General features: G+C 44.8%; 1 protein-coding gene across 1 annotated transcript in view; it reads left to right on the plus strand.

Annotated features, from left to right (window-relative positions):
- LOC126188387 (hemicentin-2-like) overlaps positions 1-22,051 on the plus strand; it is a 724,732-nt gene that overhangs the window by 542,620 nt on the left and 160,061 nt on the right. The window contains exon 6 of the mRNA XM_049929987.1: positions 15,056-15,207. Within this exon, the coding sequence (XP_049785944.1) occupies positions 15,056-15,207 (152 nt within the window). The remainder of the gene's footprint in view (positions 1-15,055; positions 15,208-22,051) is intronic.

The raw sequence follows: 22,051 nt of genomic DNA on the forward strand, positions 1-22,051 counted from the left end.
TTTGATTAGAACTCAGATTTGCACTCGTAGCATTAAGTTCTCCGGTTGCACCAACTGTCTGGTGCAGCAGTAAATTATGTGCACTAACCTTCCTCATAAATAAGTCTGTTAGTGGAAACCGTTAGCTATTAGCCTTCACATACAGACAGATTATGAAGGTGGGGGAATTTTATTAATTATATGTGTAGAAGAGTATAGATCCCTGTCAAGCTTCGCTGCTCTCTGCAGATGCAGCGTCTGGTTAATCTTTACCAGCCAGATACCGTCTACTGTATAGATAAACATCTCGTAATTTGCATGCTGGACACAAGATGACACTCCAAATGACAATTCAATATGGAAAAGTTAGCAACACGTATTATTAAGCACTTGTCATTAATGGAACTTTCTGACAAATTAAAACTGTGTGCTGGACTGGGACTCAAACTCGTGTTCTTTCCTTTTCATGGAGAATTGCCCTACTGACTGAGCTATCCAAGCGCAACTAACGACCCTTCCGCATAGCTTTAAGTCTTCCAGTATATTGTTTCTGTTGTGGGTTGGCAGGAGAGCCAACACTGTATTTTTAGAGGAAGCCGAAAGGCACGCGTTTTAGCTCACGCAGGCTGGCGTGAGGTCTGGAACAGGACAAGGAAATTAGACTTTAGGAAAACGGACGTAGCTGGTGGAATACTTAACTTTAATCCATTAATGATGAGCGTAGCTCTTGACGGTACATGATTACAGTATCAATAGTAACTGGTACTGGCGCCTTGCTAGGTCGTAGCAAATGACGTAGCTGAAGGCTATGCAAACTATCGTCTCGGCAAATGAGAGCGTATTTTGTCAGTGAACCATCGCTAGAAAAGTCGGTTGTCCAACTGGGTGAGTGCTAGGAAGTCTCTCTAGACCTGCCGTGTGGCGGCGCTCGGTCTGCAATCACTGATAGTGGCGACACGCACGTCCAACGTATACTAACGGACCGCGGCCGATTTAAAGGCTACCACCTAGCAAGTATGGTGTCTGGCGGTGACACCACAGTTTCCTACCTACTTAATTTCAGAAAAGCTCTCCTGCGTAACTTGCTAGACTGGTTTCCTGGAAGAAAGGATACTGGGAGGACAGGGCTTGGCCACAATCTGGGGGATGTTTCCAGGATGATATTTTCACCCTGCAGCGGAGTGTGCGCTGATATGAAACATCTTGGCTGAATAAAACCGTATGCTAGTCCAAGACTCGAAATCGGGACCTTTGCGTTTCGCTAGTGGGTGCTCTACCAACTCAGCTACCCAAGCAGGACTCACCAGCTGTCCTCACATCTTCACTTCCACCAGTAGATCTTCTCCTACATTCCAGTCTTTACAGAATGTCTCCTGTGAATTTTGCAAGACTAGCGCTCCTGGAAGAAAGGGTATTGCTAAGATATGTCTTAGGCACAGGCTGGGGGATGTGTACACAATGAACTTTTCAACCTGCAGCAGAGTGTGCCCTGAAGTGAAACTTCCTTGCCGATTAAAACTTTGTGCTGGGCCGACACACGAAATCGGGACACTTGCCTTTCGCGGGCAAGAGCACAACCAACTTTTATGGAAGTAAAATGTGGCCCATTTCTGGCAAGTACTCTACCAACTCAGCTATTGACCTACTTTTTTTTATTTTTTGCAAGAGCTCATTCGCATTTTTTAGTCTTGAACATTTGCCTTAACTTCTTTTTTTTGTTTTTTGTAATAACCTCACCTTTACTTGAAAAGAATGATTCCATATCTCTGTTTTTATAATTCCCGTTTGACAGAAATATGGAATTTAAATTAAAATAAGGAAAAGAAAAATTTGTTGTTATGAAGAGCAGTGTAACTTATTAACAAACAATATAAAAGGAAACTTCCGGGAGTACAATATAGGCCTAAGAACGACGACCACTTGAGAACATCAGAAAATAAACCATATCTGGGCCCAATGCTCCACATATGGGACTCGTATGTCTGTTCTTAGGATACAGTCTTCTTCAGTCGTCCATGCAAGAATCAAGTCATTGTCCACCAGAATCAACTTCTCGTACCTGGTGCTACCCAGCTGCGGATACACACACACACACGCGCGCGCGCACACACACACACACTTGAATACACATTTAAAGTAATTAACAAAGGTCTGACTATATTTGGAAACTTATTGCAATTGCTCGTGTCGTTTCTGCAAGAGGTCCAGATGTCAAGCACCACTTTGAGACCGTTCCGAGAAAGGTCAAATTCCTTTGATCGAGTTAATCGTATGTTGAACAAAGTACGTCTTAACCGGGCGAAGGAGCATTGCAGGTTCGATTGCGTGAGGTGGTACTCGGAGACAGAAGGCAAGCATCTTGTGAATTAGGTCATACATCTGCAAAACGTTCACATTCCAGGCAATGTTCAACCGTGTCTTTAGCATGACACTGCATGCACATTGGAGAGCAAGCTAGAGCGACGTTTTGCAGTCTTTGTCTTGTCGGAAACTATTCGTTGACGACGAGGTTACCTATAAATCAGGTATATGTATTGTATTTAACAATCACTTTCTAAGCGTTGCTGGTGAATTAAATAATAATTTAGTTTCTACAGGGAATCATATTACTCTCTTGGCAAATGTCTTTCCGGGATTGAAGTCTGAAATACTCCTCTGTCATACAGAAAAGTGGGAGACTGAGACCGTAATTACATCACTGTAGACTAATGACTCTCATGGATATGATGAAGTGCCTAGCAGAACGTTAATGTACTGTGCTGCACATATTAGCCCTGTACTTACCCATATTCGTTGTTTTCCCTTTAGGAATGGTCAGTTTCCTGAATGATTTAAGTACGCACTAGTAAAGCTGCTATATAAAAAGAGAGAAGGGGATAATGTAGACAATTTTGACAATTTTAGACCTATTTCTATGCCATCAGTGTTTGCCAAAGTTATTGAAAAGGCTGCGTATATGTGGATCACTGATAATTTTATATCACATAATTTTCTATCAAATATACAGTTCGGCCTTGGAAGTTGTTTAACTACTGAAAATGCTATATTCTCTTTTCTCTGTGAGGTACTGGATGGGCTAAAAAGAGGTTTCGAATGCTAAGCATGTTTGTTTGATTTAACTAAGGCATTTGATTATGTTGATCACAAATTGTTGCCCCAGGAAGTTGGACCATTACAGAATAGAGGGAGTAGCTCACAATTGGTTCACCTCTTACTTTAACAACAGACAGCAAAAGATCATTATTCACAGTGCTGAGAATGACTGTGATGTAGGGTCTTAGTGGTGTATGGTCAAATGGGGGGGGCGGGGGGGGGGGGTGTTCCTGGGATCAATATAGGGGCTACTCCTGTTTATTATACATATGAACGATATGCTCTCTTGTATTATGGGTAACTCTGATGACACTAGCCTGGTAGTAAAGGCTGTTGTATGCAAAATTGTCTCGATTTCAAACAGTGCAGTTCATGACGTAGGTTTATTTCTTGTAGAAAATGAACTAACTATTAATCACAGTAATTAGTGAAACTGAACAATTCAAATTTCTAGGTGTTCAGATAGATAGTAATCTGTAGTGGAAAGCCCAAGTTCAGAATCTTGTTCAGAGAATTAATACTGCCATTTTTTCCGACACAAAGATTAGCCTACTTTGCTTATTTCCATTCCCTTATGGCGTATGGTATTATATTTTGCGGTAACTCTTCCCATTCTAAAAGGATATCTTTGGTTCAGTAATGGGCGGTTCGGACAGTAAGTGGTGTTAGTTCGTGAACCTCTTGTTGTCCCCTGTTCACTAGTCTGCGCATTTTGGCATTGGCCTCTCAATATATATATTCTTGACTGTCGTTCCTTGTTAACAGTATCAGCTTATTCCCAAGAATAAGAAGCTTTTACACGGTTTATGCTCAGCAGAAATCCGACCTGCGTTAGGATCGGACTTTTCTATCTCTTGTGCAGAAAGGTGTACAGTAGACTGCTGCATCCATTTTCAATAAGCTGGTACAAAAGTTCGCAAGTCTTAGCAGAATCCCATGTGCTTCCAAATCGGAACTGAAGAATTTCCTCATGGTTCACTCATTCTATTCCTTTTAGGAGTTTCTTGGATACTTGAGCTGATTCTTATGTTATATTGTTGATAGCGTTTACTGAAACTTATGCCTTGACTTTTTTCAGGTCCATGAACATTTATTTGTTATTACTTTTATGTTGTAATTTCATCTACTGACACGCTGCATGACCTTTGAGGTTTGTTACTCATTTGATCCAACGGAACTTGAAGTGTAAACAAATAAATAAATAAAACGTGGAGCGGGTCTCCGTCGTAAAAGGTCCAGAGACATAGTCTCTGTCCGGTACACAGTTTTAATCCACCAGAAAGTTTCATACCAGCGCACACTCCGCTGCAGAGTGAAAATTTCATTCCGGTAACGTTCCCCAGGCTGTGGCTAAGCCTAGTCTCCTCAATTTCTTTGCTTCCGGGAATTCTAGTCTTTCAAGATTCGCAGAAGATTTTCTGTGAAATATGGAAGGTAGCAGACGAGATACTGGTGGTACTGAAGCTACTTTACTGGCCATTAAAATTGCTACAACAAGAAGAAACGCAGATGATAAACGGGTATTCATTGGACAAATATATTATGCTAGAATTGACATGTGATTTCATTTTCACGCAGTTTGGGTGCATAGATCCAGAGAAATCAGTACCCTGAACAACCACCTCCGGCCGTAATAACGGCCTTGATACGCCTGGGCATTGAGTCAAACAGAGCTTGGACGCCGTGTACAGGAACAGCTGCCCATGCAGCTTCAACACGATACCACAGTTCATCAAGAATAGTGATTGGCGTATTGTGACGAGCCAGTTGCTCGGCCACCATTGACCAGACATTTTCAATTGGCGAGAGATCTGGAGAATGTGCTGGCCATGGCAGCAGTTGAACATTTTCTGTATCCAGAAAGATACGTACAGGACCTGCAACATGCGGTCGTGCATTATCCTGCTGAAGTGTAGGGTTTCGCAGGGATCGAATGAAGGATAGAGCCACGAGTCGTAACACATCTGAAATGTAACGCCCACTGTTCAAAGTGCCGTCAATGTGAACAAGAGGTAACCGAGACGTGTAACCAATGGCACCCTATACCATCACGCCGGGTGATACTCCAGTATGGCGATGACGAATACACGCTTCCAATGTGTGTTCAGTGCGATGTCGCCAAAAACGGATGCTACCATCATGATGCTGTAAACAGAACCTGAATTCATCCGAAAAAATGACGTTTTGCCATTCGTTCACCCAGGTTCGTCGTTGCTGCTGCAAACGTCGTCGAACTATTCGTGCAGGCGGTTGTTGTCTTGCAAACGTCCCTATGTGTTGACTCAGGGATCGAGACGTGGCTGCACGACCCGTTACAGCCATGCGGATAAGATGCCTGCCATCTCGACTGCTAGTGATACGAGGCCGTTGGGATCCAGTACGTTGTTCCATATTTCCCTCTTTAACCCACCGATTCCATATTCTGCTAACAGTCATTGGATCTCGACCAACGCGAGCAGCAATGTCCTGATACGATAAACCGCAATCGCGATAGGCTACAATCCGACCTTTATTAAAGTCGGAAACGTGATGGTAGGCCTTTCTCCTTTTTTACACGAGGCATCACAGGAACGTTTCACCAGGCAACGCCGGTCAACTGCTGTTTGTGTATGAGAAATCGGTTGGAAACTTTCCTCGTGTCAGCCTGTTGTAGGTGTCGACACCGGCGCCAGCCTTGTGTGAATGCTCTGAAAAGCCAATCATTTGCGTATCACAGCATCTTCTTCCTGTCGGTTAAATTTCACGTCTGTAGCACGTCATCTTCATGGTGTAGCAATTTTAATGGCCAGTAGTGTATGAAGACGGGTCGTGAGTCGTGCTTCGAGCGGTAAGCACATCCAGCGAAAGTTAAATGTCGCGTATTTCAGTCTCGGTCCGGCACACTGTTTTAATCAGCCGGGAAGTTTCATTTCAGCGCACACTAAGCTGTAGAGTGAAAATTTTATACTGCTCTCGTTATTACGATAAATATAAATTATATACGTAAAACTTGCTTGTGAATCATTAATCTGTCTATTGGTGTAAATCGTATCGAATTCTACGTTGTTTCCTGACAAGATGATGATGTTTGGTTTGTGGGCGCTCAACTGAGCGGTTGTCAGCGCCCTCCTGACAAGAGAAACTCCCCAATGCACCCACGTCGGATTTAGTGGTAAAATGGTCCAGTGGATAGGCGCGTCAAAAACTGAACCCAGATCAAGCATGAAAGCCGGAAGAACGTATACTGAAATGTGAAAAAAGGAGCAAAATAAGAAGGGTGTGCTGTCTAGCTCGAGATGTGCAACATCGAGTGAATTGAGGCACAAGGCGTTGTGGTCGTGTGGTCACGGTGTTGGATTACAGCGCAGGAGCTCCTTGGCCACATCTCTCTCACCCCTTTTTTTCCGAAAATCATTTATTTTCCATCTGGCCATTGACGGTTTGTTCTCCTCCCGTGGTCTCGACAGTTCTCGTACTACATATTGGTTACCGAATGTAAGTCACGTGGTAAGAATGTATTACCGTCGAAAATAAATTCGATGAAGCAGGCGACATGCCGCACGGACCAGTCACAGAAACGAAACTAACAAGTAGAAGGGTGTGTACTATGTTAGAACGAAGCAAATCAAGAGTTAAAACTTCCAAAGGGGAAAGCAAGAATCATAACATGTGGTACCTGTGCAGACGAAATAGAAGGTACGTATGTCTGAAGGTCCCTCCATAACACTTCGCTGTGGCGGGCTGACGTTACGATATGACGGAGACGCAAATCTAAATACAGCCAACAAACATGTCAATTACCCGACAGAGAGTTCATAATTTTATAAAGAAGGGGTATATGGTGCACGAGAGAAATTCGAACACAATTCTCCCCCTTCGCAATCCAAAATCGTGACCGCGTAACGGCGACACCAGGGCTTTTCAAATTCTCTCGATGTTGCACATCTTGAGCTTCGACCGGTCACTGTTGCTATTTTGCTTCTTTTTTTTCACAGTTCAGAACACCTTCTTCCTGTTTTCAAGCTTGATGTGCGTAGAGTTTTTGACGCGCTGTCCAATGGACCACCTTACCGCTGAATCTCAAGTGTCAAGTGTGTATGTGCAGGTCGGGGGGGGGGGGGGGGGGGGAGTGATGAGGGATTTCCCTTGTGACATTAGCGTTTATACAAAAACAGAAAAAAACGGCATGGGACTTTAATTTAGTAAATGGTAAGAGTTTGTTTATATACTTACAAACATTGAGGACGTTAAACAAGAACAGTCCATGATGGGGAAAAATCTATGACAAAATCGTTTTCATCAATTTCACTTGCTTTATCCATTAGTTTATTGTCAATTAGTTAGTTAGCTAGCTAATTGAACGTTCAATAGGACATTAAAACGATTCTTTTATTCAAATGATGTGGAATGAGTCATTTTACGGGATATGTATTCATGATTATTGTTATACTTATTGAACAAGCAATCATTTTATTGCTATTCGTGCTCCTATACCTTAAAATAAGTGTTCTTTTTTATTTAAACTGGATACCAGTTTTTAAGTAGAAATTTGACAGTGAAATGGAAGAGTGGTTCAGGACAGCTGTAGCAGTAGTTCTGCGTCACCTAGTTTCCGACTTTACGCCTTATAAGACACATCCAGAGGGAATAAAGTTCATACAACATACTTGAAGTCTGTTCACCAGATTATACTTTCGGAAATTTGCTTTTAACACTTTCCCCTACTTATCTAAAGATGATTGAACGATGTTTCAGGCAGTCCCTCCCCTCCCCCCCCCCCCCCCCCGCCCCCCTCCTTCTCCCCGGACCACTGGTACCATGTGCAATGGGAGATTCTCTTTACAACTTACGCTTTTCACCTTGAACATGTTGACACATGATGTTGTTCGACATTTCTCTTTCCCATCATTCTAAACAAATGCTGTATCACTTGCTTGGGAGGTGCGTTACACGTTACTTCGAAGTTCTCGTAATTCGTACGAAAAACAGCTAATGTTGAGTTTCGACTATTGATATTAACGTCCATTGTCTACGCGTAGTTGCGCAACTGCTACGGTCGCAGGTTCGAATACTGCCTCGGGCATGGATGTGTGTGATGTTCTTAGGTTAGTTAGGTTTAAGTAATTCTAATTTCTAGGGAACTGATGACCTCAGATGTTAAGTCCCATAGTGCTCAGAGCCATTTTGAACCCGTTTGGGGAAGTTCCGCCGGCAATTGCAAGTCTAATTTCATTCGATACCACATTGGACGCCTAGCGCGCCTGTGATGAGGATAAAATGATGATGAGAACAACACCGAGTCCATGAGCGGAGAAAATCTCCAACTCTGCCGGGAATCGAACGCGGGATCGCTTGCATGGGAGGAAAGCACGTTACCACCCAGATAAGCAGGCGGACTACAACAGGTGTATTTAGAACAGGATAAGTGCTTACCAATAATCAATCTCTCACTGTGCCCTTCACTGTTAGTACAGTAATTCTATTCCCATAGACATCATCACTCTTAGAGGGCTATATAAATATAATGCGTTCCCTCCACTTGTTCCACAATCTGCACCTGGAGCGGTGTCTTCAATGGGGAACGAACATCAATTACATTTCCCGATATCTGTGGTCCACTCTTTGAACTAAGGCAAGACAACACAAGCCGAGTATCGACGCGGAGTTACTGTGTTCTTCGCTTCGCCTAGCAGAGCCTAATACCGGCACGTACACCCTCGGCTCGACGCGGGACACAACACACAGGTCGACGGCGTACTGGTAGAAGCTCTGTGGTTTCCCCTCTACTCTTAGCAGGGAAGGGCGTTCACTCACCTGTCGCACCACGTGCGCTCGTAGCCCCTGCACTCGGTATACCCCTCCAAGGCGCTAGTCTCACTATCCATCCAAGCGCTCCTAGTGCTCAGCCTTTAAAATGGCAGTACCAGAGTTCATCTACCAAGCAGAGCTCCGAAACTATAGTGAGACATCGAACAAAGGTACCTACAGACACCGAAGCAAAGTCAAACGCGCCAATGGTTTGGTTCTTAGGCTTCGGCACCATGTTCCCTGTTACGGGCTTTTGCACCACTGACCTGTGATTTTGTAATTAGAGCTCGCCCTGCAATTCACGGCTTATGGACCTGCATTCCCGTTGTTTTGGTGACGCGACATTCAGTTCTGCAGTGACGTTTGCAGCTGTTGTCCTCTTACTTTTAGTCACTGTTATCTTCAGTGATCGTCTGTCATTCCTTGTCACCGCACGGGGTAGCCGCGAGGTCTCAGGTGCCTTGCCACGGTTCGCGCGGCTCACCTTCGTTGGAGGTTCGAGTCCTACCTCGGGCGTGGGTGTGTGTGCTGTACTTAGCGTAAGTTCATTTAAGTTAGATTCAGCAGTATGTAAGCGTAGGGACCGATTGAAAGTATCTTAGATAAAATTGTACCCTTTTTTATTTGTGAAGTATCAATGATAAGATTGTTCCAAATTAATTATTCAACAAACCTGCATCTGACCGCTTCTGTGAACTTGTTTCTTGCACTCCTCCATTTTGCCAGAAATGCAACATGTATTTGACTCAGCAATCAAGTTTAAGAGAATAATGCCGTTTGTGCAATGGCATTAAGATGGTACTGAAAAATTAACTTTTGGCCCTGAAGTTTACTTAATGAAATTATATCTTGACTTGAACAATGCTACGCTACGGTCGCAGGTTCGAATCCTGCTTCGGTCATGGACGTGTGTGATGCTTTAGGTTAGGTAGGTTTAATTAGTTCTAGGCGACTGATGACCTCAGAAGTTAAGTCGCATAGTGCTTAGAGCCATTTTTTTGGATAACGCCAGTTGCGCAATGGCATAAAATTAGTTATTTGAAATAACTTTGCTCTGATAACGTTAGTTATACCAAAATCGATTTCAAACTATGAACTGCACATATATTTAGCACAGAGGCTTCATTTTCTTTACGTTCTTTCATTGGTGGGTAACTTTACTTTACTACTCATTTTCATATTCAGTACAAGCAAAGGATGTGGATTACGATTCAGGCTGTTAGATTTAAACACAATGCTGATCTCACTATATATATTGTTAAAATTTTAAGTCATACACAAAACCTACCATTTCCGACAATTTTGTAGCACGAATCACTCTTAAAAATAATTTTACAAAACGCTTACAGTGTCGAACCTTGGACATACAAATCCTAACTCTGAACATTATCCAACAAAAACCAATTTGAAATCATTATATATCTTCTCCCATTTACGTGCTAAAGTTTGGTCACGGTAACTGCGCAGCGAGCGCGACCTACCTTGAAGATGTCACCGCACGTCTGCTTCCTCCCGGCACATAGCTGCCACTCTACGGTTTTTTACTGCTCGCACCCGGCTCTCTTAACCGTCGAAGATCCTCCTACTCAAAGATATTATACTCGTTCCACCTTGCGGTTGGCAACTACCGACTTTATTTTCTGGATCTACCCTGATCAGGTCTTAGCACATACCTTTCACGATGACCTCAACAGTTTGGTCCCATAGGAACTTACCACAAATTTTCCACTATCCATCAACAAACACTCTCGTCCACGCTGTGACTTAGAGGATGATGTTTTCGGCTTTCTCTGTAAGCGGTATAAATCTTCGAAACGATGCCTCCTGAAACACCTAGCGCTTCGTCCACCTTGGTTAGGAAGCACCCACCATCGAGCGCTAACAATTTGTCCACGCTCGAATTCACTATGCTCCGACATAATCCAGTCACTACTACACACAACGTGATTCTGATCACGACTAACACTTGCAACGCACTGAGAGCACTTCACAGGTGCAGGTAGTGTTCAAATACAACAGTGCCTGTTGCACATGGAGACAGGCTTCTCTATATCTGGATTGACGTTCAGGCATGCATTTGTCTCTGTGTTTCCATACATTCACCCCTTTCCTGCGACGTCCGATGTAAATGTTGTATCAACGGAAAACGTCGGTTAGTTTCCTGTTGTAAACAAAATAATTTTTCAAGTGGAATTTAACGAGCTCCCTCGATGGAAAGCATTCAGTGGAGTAATACTTGCAGAAAGATCTTTTCTTAGTAACAAAGTGATTTATTGACTGTTGTCCGCAGCTCGTGGTCTAGCCGAGAGTCTAGCTTCTTTAGATCACGCTATTACTAACTGAAATTTGTTACAGACCTGAATTAGTCTTTTCCTCTCTCCTTTCTTGCCCCAAGCCCATATTGTCCTGTAACTTTTTCTTCTACTACTTTCCCTACAACTTCATTCGTCCCCCATGGCTTTTAGATTTTTATCTCCCTTTACGCAGTGTATTACCATTTCACTATCCTCATATACTTTCTTATCTCTTCATCTTGAGCTTGCGACATCGGCATCTATATCTAAGCCAGTGTTGGTTTTCTGTTGAATCTGATAAGAATAACTCTATCACTGAACAGTTCACAGTAAGACACTCTTTGCCCTGCCCGACCTTCATAACGATTCCAGCTCCTGTTACACCACTTTCTGCTCCTGTTGATTTTACCCTATAGTCATCTGACCAGATATCCTTCTCTTCTTTACGTTTCACTTCACTGACCCCTACTACATCTAGAATGAGCCTTTGCATTTACTTTTCAAATTTTGTAGCTTCCCTACCACGTTCAAGTTTCTGACATTCCACGCCCCGACTCGTATAACTGGCCCTTTCGTTCATTACTTAATCTTTTCCTTATGGTCACGTCCCACTTGGCAGTCTGCTCTTGGAGATGCGATGTTGGCTATTCCAGAATCTTTTGCCAAAGGAGAGATCATCGAGACGCTTTTTCCACTACAGGCCATACGTCCTGTGGATACACGTTAGGTGTCTATAATGCAGTGGTTTCCATTGCTTTCTGAATCCCCGTGCCGTTGATCACTGCTGATTCTTCTGCCTTTAGGGGCAGTTCCTCACTCCAACGACAAGAGAGTGCCCTGAAACTGTGTCCGCTCCTCAGCCTTCTTTGACAAGGCCGTTGGCAGAATGAGTGTGACTTGTCATAAGATGTAATTATATGGCGAAATACGTGAGGGTGTACAGGAGATGAGCACATGCAGACATTTTACGTAAACCTAATGGAGCATCGAAATAAGGCTTCCAGTATATCCTGTGATGTAATTATATGGCGAAATACGTGAGGGTGTACAGGAGATGAGCACATGCAGACATTTTACGTAAACCTAATGGAGCATCGAAATAAGGCTTCCAGTATATCCTGTGGTGAGCAGTTCCCCTGTTCATTAACAAGTGTCTGTTCCGCGCCAGTCTCATAAATACACTACTGGCCTTTAAATTGTCACACCTAGAAGAAATGCAAATGATAAACGGGTATTCATTGGATAGATATATTATACTAGAACTGACATTGGATTACATTTTAAAGTAATTTGGGTGCATAGATCCAGAAAATCAGTACCGAGAACAACCAGCTCTCGCCGTAATAACGGCCTACACACGCCTGGGCGTTGAGTCAAACAGAGATCGGATGGCGTGTACAGGTACAGCTGCCCATGCCGCTTCAACACGATTCCACAGTTCATTAAGAGTACTGACTGGCGTATTGTGACGAGCCGGTTGCTCGGCCACCATTGACCAGACGTTTTCAGTTGGTGAGGGATCTGGAGAATGTGCTGGCCAGGGCAGCAGTCGAACATGCGCATAGAGGACCTGCAACATGCGGTCGTGCATTATCCAGCTGAATAGTAGGGTTTCGCAGGGATCGAATGAAGGGTAGAGCCAAGATTGTTCGAAATGTTTCATCATTATGATGCCATGTTTTACTCGGTCTTGTGTGGCTTGAGACCAATATGCTGAGAGGAAGGCATGGTAAAATTCTCCTTCACTGTGGCAATCGTGAATGACCGATCGCATTCTTACAGCTGGTTCATTCTCTAAGTAGCCACACATAAATTCTAATCTGTGTTCTAATGACCAGTTGGGAGGAAAACAATGAGAGAATAGATGAAGCCATGCTTGTGGATGAATGTCGTTGTCAGAATTCTTAAATGTTTTGAATTTAAGTGTAGTAATGAACAGCTTATAGTCAAAATCATCGTGTCGGCGAGTAGCATATCGGTCATAGTTACGTCGTGTCGACGGTTCCATCTCAAAATTCGGTGCACCTTGCCAATTTCTTTCATAATTTCCGAAATGCTCTGTGTTATTATTTTGTGGCTTTTCCGTATTTCTAAGTTCCTTTTCCCGTGTTGGAGCGCGAGTGACCTCTGAAATATGTAATTTTTGTATTACATGTGCCAACTGATCTTGTACTTCCCGGATTTCTCTTTTGTATTGCGTATTAATTTGATTCTGATTTTGTTTGAATTTCTTAATTTGTTCATACTCTTCTGTGTCAGTGGTGGCTACAGGTCTTGTGTCATTCAGATCATCATCTACCTTTGTAGATAAGTTAGTGAACTGATCCGAAAGTTCGGCTACTTTCTCCGATAGTATACTTATTTCCTCAATGTGTTTTTCTGAACCAAGTTTCAGAGTATCCATTTGTGTTGAAATCGTATCTACTGTGTCCTTTAAGTTTTCTTGAGTTTTTGCAAGTTGCGTAACCGAATCGGTAGATGCAACTGAGTCAATTTTAGCTTGCAAGGTGTCGTGATTCTCATGAACAATGGTTTGCAGTTCTTTTATGGCTGCTTCGTGATTCTGTAATGCATTTTCATGACGCGAAAAAATAGGTTGGAAATGCTCACAAATTTGTGTTTTTACGTCATTAAAGACTTTTTGACATTTCGATTCAATGTTATGTAGCTCAGTAGTTAAATCTTCACGTGTTTGTTCAAGCGTAGTGTCTAACTTTTGAAGATTTTGTTCCATTGTGTCAAACTTTTTAAGATTTTGTTCCACTGTGTCTAGCTTTTTAAGATTTTGTTCCACTGTGTCTAACCTTTTTAAGATTTTGTTCCACTGTGTCTAACTTTTGAAGATTTTGTTGCATTGTGTCTAACTGTTGCTGTAACAACAGTAACAAGGACTGTAACAAGGACTCTTTTTCAATGTCCGTTCACCGCGATGTCGCCAAACACAGATGCGACCATCATGATGCTGTAAGCAGAACTGGATTCATCCGAAAAAATCACATTTTGTCTCTCGTGCATCCAGGTTCGTCGTTGAGTGAGCCATCGCAGGCGCTCCTGTCTGTGATGCAGCGTCAAGGGTAACCGCAGCCATGGTCTCCGAGCTGATAGTACATGCTGCTGCAAACGTCGTCGAACTATTCGTGCAGATGGTCGTTATCTTGCAAACGTCCCTATCTGTTGACTCAGGGATCGAGACGTGGCTGCACAATCCTTTATAGCCATGCGGTTAAGATGCCTGTCGCCTCGACTGCTAGTGATACGATGCCGTTGGGAACCATCACGGCGTTCCGTATTACCCTCCTGAACCCACCGATTCCATATTCTGCTTACAGTCATCGGATCTCTACCACCACGAGCAGCAATGTCGTGATACGATAAACCGTAATCGCGATAGGCTACAATCCGACCTTTATCAAAGTCGGAAACGTGATGGTACGCATTCCTCCTCCTTGCACGAGGCATCGCAACAACATTTCACCAGGCAACGCCGGTCAGCTGCTGTTTGTATATGAAAAATCTGTTGGATACTTTCCTCATTTCAGCACGTTGTAGGTGTCGCCACCGGCGCCAACCATGTGTGAATGCTCTGAAAAGCTAATCGTGTGCATATCACAGCATCTTCTTCCTGTCGGTTAAATTTCACGTCTGTAGCACGTCGTCTTCGTGGTGTAGAATTTTTAATGGCCAGTAGTGTATTTCCTTGCTTGTATTTTACTGTCCAGTTTCATTTTGCCGCCCTTTAGCAAGGCTGGTGACACTTCCCTGGATCGAATCTGAAGTCGCTGCCGATAACTGTCGATGACTCTCCAACCAAGAGAACATGCTGTGTTCTTTACACCAAGAAACCCTTGATCCTGTCACAAATGTGTCACCATTAACGGCACCTCTGTTTGTGTGTGCTGCAGTGCGGCCCTTGGACGTGCGTCTGCTGGGGGTGAGCCAGCCTCTGTCTGCCGGCCGCCGCTACGACCTGCTGTGCCAGTCCTCCGGGTCACGACCACCAGCGCGCATCACCTGGTGGCTCAACGGACAGCGCCAGCAACACAGTAAGCTCACGGTGAGCCACCGCGCAGCTGACGTCTGCACTCGCCTAGTCTAGCTACTCCTCATAAAATCTGTCCAATCTGAGTACACACTCAACGGCACCACCCAGAGCAGGGGTAGTCAATCGTTTTTAACTTCCGCGCACTGTCGTATTTCTATCAGTAACAAGATGTCGTGGCCACCCACCAGTTCCACAGTAACGTCTATCTGTTAAGTAGGGAATATAAAGTACTCTACAAAATTTGCGAAACAGATTTACAGCAAGTTAAACTAATGCTTACCAAATACATTGGGTCAAAATTTTATGAAAACCTAATGAAAATGCGTCCACCATGAGAGCTGCAGAGCCTACTATATGGCGGTATTGCCGGCCGCGGTGGACGACCGGATCTAGGAGCTTCAGTCCGGAACCGCGCTACTGCTGTGGTCGCAGGTTCGAATCCTCAATCGGGCATGGATGTGTGTGATGTCCTTAGGTTAGTTAGGTTAATGTAATTCTAAGTTCTAGGGGACTGATGATTCAAATAGCTCCGAGGACTTTGGGACATAACTGCTGAGGTCATCAGTCGCCTATAACTTAGAACTATTTAAACCTAACTAACCTAAGGACATCACATACATCCATGCATAATGCAGGATTCGAACCTGCGACCGTAGCGGTCGTGCGATTGCAGACTGAAGCGCCTAGAACCGCTCGGCCACCCCGGCCGGCGGGACTGATTACCTCCGATGTTAAGGCCCATATTGCTCAGAGCCATTAACCATTTTTGGGCGGTAGGAAGCAGGTTGACTGCCACTGACCGAGATTGTGGCACGCAGCATTAACGGACCATTTTCTTCGTCTACCACTGGAAGAAATTACGGCTGACACTGGACGTGACTGAAAGGAACACCCAAATATTTCCCACCGTATTTCAGACTCGGCAGTCATGCAGACTGTCAGAATAAACCTTTGACGATGAACTTAATGCCGAGATAATGGCGTCGTGTGCTACGTAAATCTGTTATCGCCACCCTCACTCACGTTGTAGTAACGGGCTTTGGGGTTTTGCTTCTGCTATACAGATTGTCTCTTGTGAGAGTCGTCGGGAACGTTTTCTCTACTGTTTCGGCAAATAGTTGCAATTTCGTTTTTGCTGTGTGAAGCTGGGGTCAGTCCAAAGAAATGATGCTCACCACGTATTTCATGCGACGCCTGGTGTCGTAGGAAAGCGTCGATCTGTATTCCTTTGCTAACAAAATTATATTTGAAGTACACTCCTGGAAATGGAAAAAAGAACACATTGACACCGGTGTGTCAGACCCACCATACTTGCTCCGGACACTGCGAGAGGGCTGTACAAGCAATGATCACACGCACGGCACAGCGGACACACCAGGAACCGCGGTGTTGGCCGTCAAATGGCGCTACCTGCGCAGCATTTGTGCACCGCCGCCGTCAGTGTCAGCCAGTTTGCCGTGGCATACGGAGCTCCATCGCAGTCTTTAACACTGGTAGCATGCCGCGACAGCGTGGACGTGAACCGTCTGTGCAGTTGACGGACTTTGAGCGAGGGCGTATAGTGGGCATGCGGGAGGCCGGGTGGACGTACCGCCGAATTGCTCAACACGTGGGGCGTGAGGTCTCCACAGTACATCGATGTTGTCGCCAGTGGTCGGCGGAAGGTGCACGTGCCCGTCGACCTGGGACCGGACCGCAGCGACGCACGGATGCACGCCAAGACCGTAGGATCCTACGCAGTGCCGTAGGGGACCGCACCGCCACTTCCCAGCAAATTAGGGACACTGTTGCTCCTGGGGTATCGGCGAGGACCATTCGCAACCGTCTCCATGAAGCTGGGCTACGGTCCCGCACACAGTTAGGCCGTCTTCCGCTCACGCCCCAACATCGTGCAGCCCGCCTCCAGTGGTGTCGCGACAGGCGTGAATGGAGGGACAAATGGAGACGTGTCGTCTTCAGCGATGAGAGTCGCTTCTGCCTTGGTGCCAATGATGGTCGTATGCGTGTTTGGCGCCGTGCAGGTGAGCGCCACAATCAGGACTGCATACGACCGAGGCACACAGGGCCAACATCCGGCATCATGGTGTGGGGAGCGATCTCCTACACTGGCCGTACACCACTGGTGATCGTCGAGGGGACACTGAATAGTGCACGGTACATCCAAACCGTCATCGAACCCATCGTTCTACCATTCCTAGACCGGCAAGGGAACTTGCTGTTCCAACAGGGCAATGCACGTCCGCATGTATCCCGTGCCACCCAACGTGCTCTAGAAGGTGTAAGTCAACTACCCTGGCCAGCAAGATCTCCGGATCTGTCCCCCATTGAGCATGTTTGGGACTGGATGAAGCGTCGTCTCACGCGGTCTGCACGTCCAGCACGAACGCTGGTCCAACTGAGGCGCCAGGTGGAAATGGCGTGGCAAGCCGTTCCACAGGACTACATCCAGCATCTCTACGATCGTCTCCATGGGAGAATAGCAGCCTGCATTGCTGCGAAAGGTGGATATACACTGTACTAGTGCCGACATTGTGCATGCTCTGTTGCCTGTGTCTATGTGCCTGTGGTTCTGTCAGTGTGATCATGTGATGTATCTGACCCCAGGAATGTGTCAATAAAGTTTCCCCTTCCTGGGACAATGAATTCACGGTGTTCTTATTTCAATTTCCAGGAGTGTATAATTTTACTTCCTAATTCAGTACAGCGATCCCACATTAGTCTAGTGCGGTATTTTTTGTATAGATATATATTAATGATGACACTGAAACACGAGGAATAGCCAGTACTGCAGCAACGAAAGGACCGCTCTGCACTGCACTCCACGCTACCGCCATGCAGAAGAGTGCTGCTCAGTTGCTCCTGGAGTGATGCTTTCTTCATGTTGTATTGTCCCTGTTAGTTCATATCGATGAAACAGATATCGCATTCCACTAATCTGGAACCGCTGTATCTAAAGGTTACGTAAAATTATGCTTTAAAAATCATTCCTTTGTATCGGGAAACAAACTGACACTTTCCGTCAACACTGGCGTCACACACTGTAGCGCCAAAGAAACTTGTGTAGGTATGCGTATTCAAATGCAGGGGTGTGTAAACAGGCAGAATACAGCGCTACGGTCGGCAACGTATACACAGGGTGTTACAAAAAGGTACGGCCAAACTTTCAGGAAACATTCCTCACACACAAAGAAAGAAAATATGTTATGTGTCCGGAAACGCTTACTTTCCATGTTAGAGCTCATTTTATTACTTCTCTTCAAATCACATTAATCATGGAATGGAAACACACAGCAACAGAACGTACCAGCGTGACTTCAAATACTTTGTTACAGGAAATGTTCAAAATGTCCTCCGTTAGCGAGGATACATGCATCCACCCTCCTTCGCATGGAATCCCTGATGCGCTGATGCAGCCCTGGAGAATGGCGTATTGTATCACAGCCATCCACAATATGAGCACGAGGAGTCTCTACATTTGGTACCGGGGTTGCGTAGACAAGAGCTTTCAAATGCCCCCATAAATGAAAGTCAAGAGGGTTGAGGTCAGGAGAGCGTGGAGGCCATGGAATTGGTCCACCTCTACCAATCCTGACGAAACTAAAATGAGCTCTAACATGGAAATTAAGCGTTTCCGGACACATGTCCACATAACATCTTTTCTTTATTTGTGTGTGAGGAATGTTTCCTGAAGCCCGCATCTCGTGGTCGTGCGGTAGCGTTCTCGCTTCCCACGCCCGGGTTCCCGGGTTCGATTCCCGGCGGGGTCAGGGATTTTCTCTGCCTCGTGATGGCTGGGTGTTGTGTGCTGTCCTTAGGTTAGTTAGGTTCAAGTAGTTCTAAGTTCTAGGGGACTGATGACCATAGATGTTAAGTCCCATAGTGCTCAGAGCCATTTGAACCATTTGTTTCCTGAAAGTTTGGCCGTACCTCTTTGTAACACCCTGTGTAAGACAACAAGTGTCTGGCGCAGTTGTTAGATCGGTTACTGCTGCTACAGTGGCAGGTTCTTGTAGTGGTGTTCGGTCCAAAGACTGGTTTGATGGTGCTTTCCATGCTCTTCTGTCCTGTGCAAGCCTCTTCATCATAACTACTGCAACCTACATCCTTCTGAATCTGCTTAGTTTATTCATCTCTTGCTCTTCCTCTACGATTTTTAGCCTCCACAGTTCCCTCCAGTACTAAATTGGTGCTCCCTTGATGCCTCAGAATATGCACAACCAACCGATCCCTTCATCTAGTTAAGCTGTGTCACAAATTCCTCTTCTCCCCGATTCTATTCAGTACCCCTTCATTTTTTACCTGAACTGCCCGTCTAATCTTTGGCATTCTTCTGTAGCACAACATTTCAAAAGCTTCTATTCTCCTCTTGCCTAAACTGTTGGTCGTCCGTGTTTCACATCCATTAATGAGTACATTTCATACAAATATTTTCAGGAAAGACTTCCTGACACTTAAATCCATACTCGACGGTAACAAATTAGTCTTCTTCAGAAACGCTTTCCTTGCCATCACTAGTCTACATTTTATATCCTCTCTACTTCGTCCATCATCAGTTATTTTGCTGCCCAAATAGAAAAAACACATCTACTACTTTAAGTGTCACACTTCCTAATCTAATTCCCTCAGTATCGCCTGATTTAAGTCGACTACATTCCATTGCCCTCGTTTAGCTTTGGTGATGTTCATCTTATATCCTCCTTACAAGACGATGTCCATTGCGTTCAACTGTTCTTCCAAGTCCTCTGCTGTCTCTAACAGAATTACAATGTCATCGGCAACCCACAAAGTTTTTATTTCTTCTCCCTGGACTTTAATTCCTAATCCCAATTTTTCTTTTGTTTCCTTTATTCCTTGCTCAGTCTTCAGATTGAATTACGTCAGGGACAGGCTACAAACCTGTCTCACTCACTTCGCAACCACTGCTTCCCTTTCATGCCCCTAAACTCTTATAACTGCCATCTGGTTTCTGTACACATTGTACGAGTTCATGGACTTGCGCTCCCTGTATCTTACCACTGCCAGCTTTAAAATTAGAAAGAGAGTATTCCACTAAACATTGTCTAAAGTTTTCTCTAAGTCTAATAAAGGTACAAATGTAGGTTTGCCTTTCCTTAACCTAGCTTGTAAGGTAAGTTGTAGGGTCAGTACTGCCTCACATGCTTCTACATTTCGTCAGAATCCAAACTGATCTGCCGCGAGGTCGTCTTCTACCAATTTTTCCATTCGTCTGTAAGGAATTCGTGGATTATGTGGTGTTATAGTCGGCGCACGAACGATGGCTACAGCAACTCCGAGGTAGCGATGAAGTACGGATTTTTCCGTACGACTACTGCATGAGTGTATCGTGAATATCGGAACCCGGTAAAACATCAGATCTCCGACATCGCTGCGCAGGGAAAAGATCCTGAGAGAACCGGACCCACGACAATTGAAGAGAATCGTTCAACGAGACAGAAGCGCAAGCCTTCCGCATATTGCTACAGATTTCAATGTTCGGCCATCAACAAGTGTCAGCGTACGAACCATTCAACAAAACGTCATCGATATGGCCTTTCGGAGCCGAAGGCCCACTCGTGTAGCCTTGATGACTGCACGTCACATAGCTTTACCCCTCTCGTGGGCCCGTCAGCGTCGACATTGGACTGTTGATGACTGGAATCACGTTTCCTGGTCGGGCGAGTCACGTTTCAAATGGTATCCAGTGGATGGATCTGTACGTGTATGGATTCAACCTCATGAATCCATAGACCCAGCATGTCAACAGTGAACTGTTCAAATTGGTGGAAGCTATTTAATGGTGTGGGGTGTATGTACTTGGATTGATATGGGACCTCTGACACGTCTAGATACCACTCTGGTAGGTGACACGTACACAAGCATCCTGTCTGATCACCTACATCCATTCATGTCCATTGGGCATTACGATGGACTTGGCCAAATCCCTCAGGACAATGCGACACCCCAAACGTCCAGAATTGCTACAGAGTGGCTGCAGCTACACACTTGTGTTTAAATACTTCCGCTGGCCACCAGACACCCCAGACATGAACATTATTGAGCATGTCTGGGTTGCCTGAAGAGATTTCCACTCCCTCGTACTCTAACGAATTTATGGATTGCCCTGCAGCATTTATAGTGTCAGTTCCTCCCATCACTACTTCAGACATAAGTCGAGTCCATGCCACGTCGTGTCGAGGTACTTCCGCGTGATCGCGGGGGTCCTACACGATATTAGGCAGGTGTAACAGTTTCTTTGGCTCTTCAGTGTGTAAGAGACGTGACGTACAGTGTTTGTTTGGGCAGATTCCAACTACACATAGCAAAAAAATGGCTCTGAGCACTATGGGACTTAGCTTCTTAGGTCATTAGTCCCCTAGAACTTAGAACTACTTAAACCTAACTAACCTAAGGACAACACAACCGTTGCAGTCCCGCGGTTCCGGACTGTAGCGCCTAGAACCGCACGGCCACCGCGGCCGGCTACACATAGCAAAAACGGGACCACAAATATCTGTGGAGATACATCATACATAGATTTCTTCTATTTACATTCTTTGATTTCGTGGAACTCTGCCAAGGTTCCAAGAGGACTTGGGTATTTTCACTGTGAGTGTTCTTTCACAAAAGCCAAATATCTGAAAGCGAAAATTAAACTGTGTGCTACGGCGCCAGAACAAGAATGTTTCTTTTTAAGACTTCTTTTGAGAATGAAACACTCAGCTCTATTTAAGGGACGAGTACAGTTGTTTCAAACTATATTTGGAACTTACTCTTATCAAGAAAACGAAACTATGGAATAAGTGAGGAGGATGCATTGCCTTTTACGTATTGTTTGATGTGTTTGGCTTGGTTCAAA

This window comes from Schistocerca cancellata, chromosome 5, assembly GCF_023864275.1.
Source record: "Schistocerca cancellata isolate TAMUIC-IGC-003103 chromosome 5, iqSchCanc2.1, whole genome shotgun sequence".
Classification (NCBI taxonomy): Eukaryota; Metazoa; Arthropoda; class Insecta; order Orthoptera; family Acrididae; genus Schistocerca; species Schistocerca cancellata.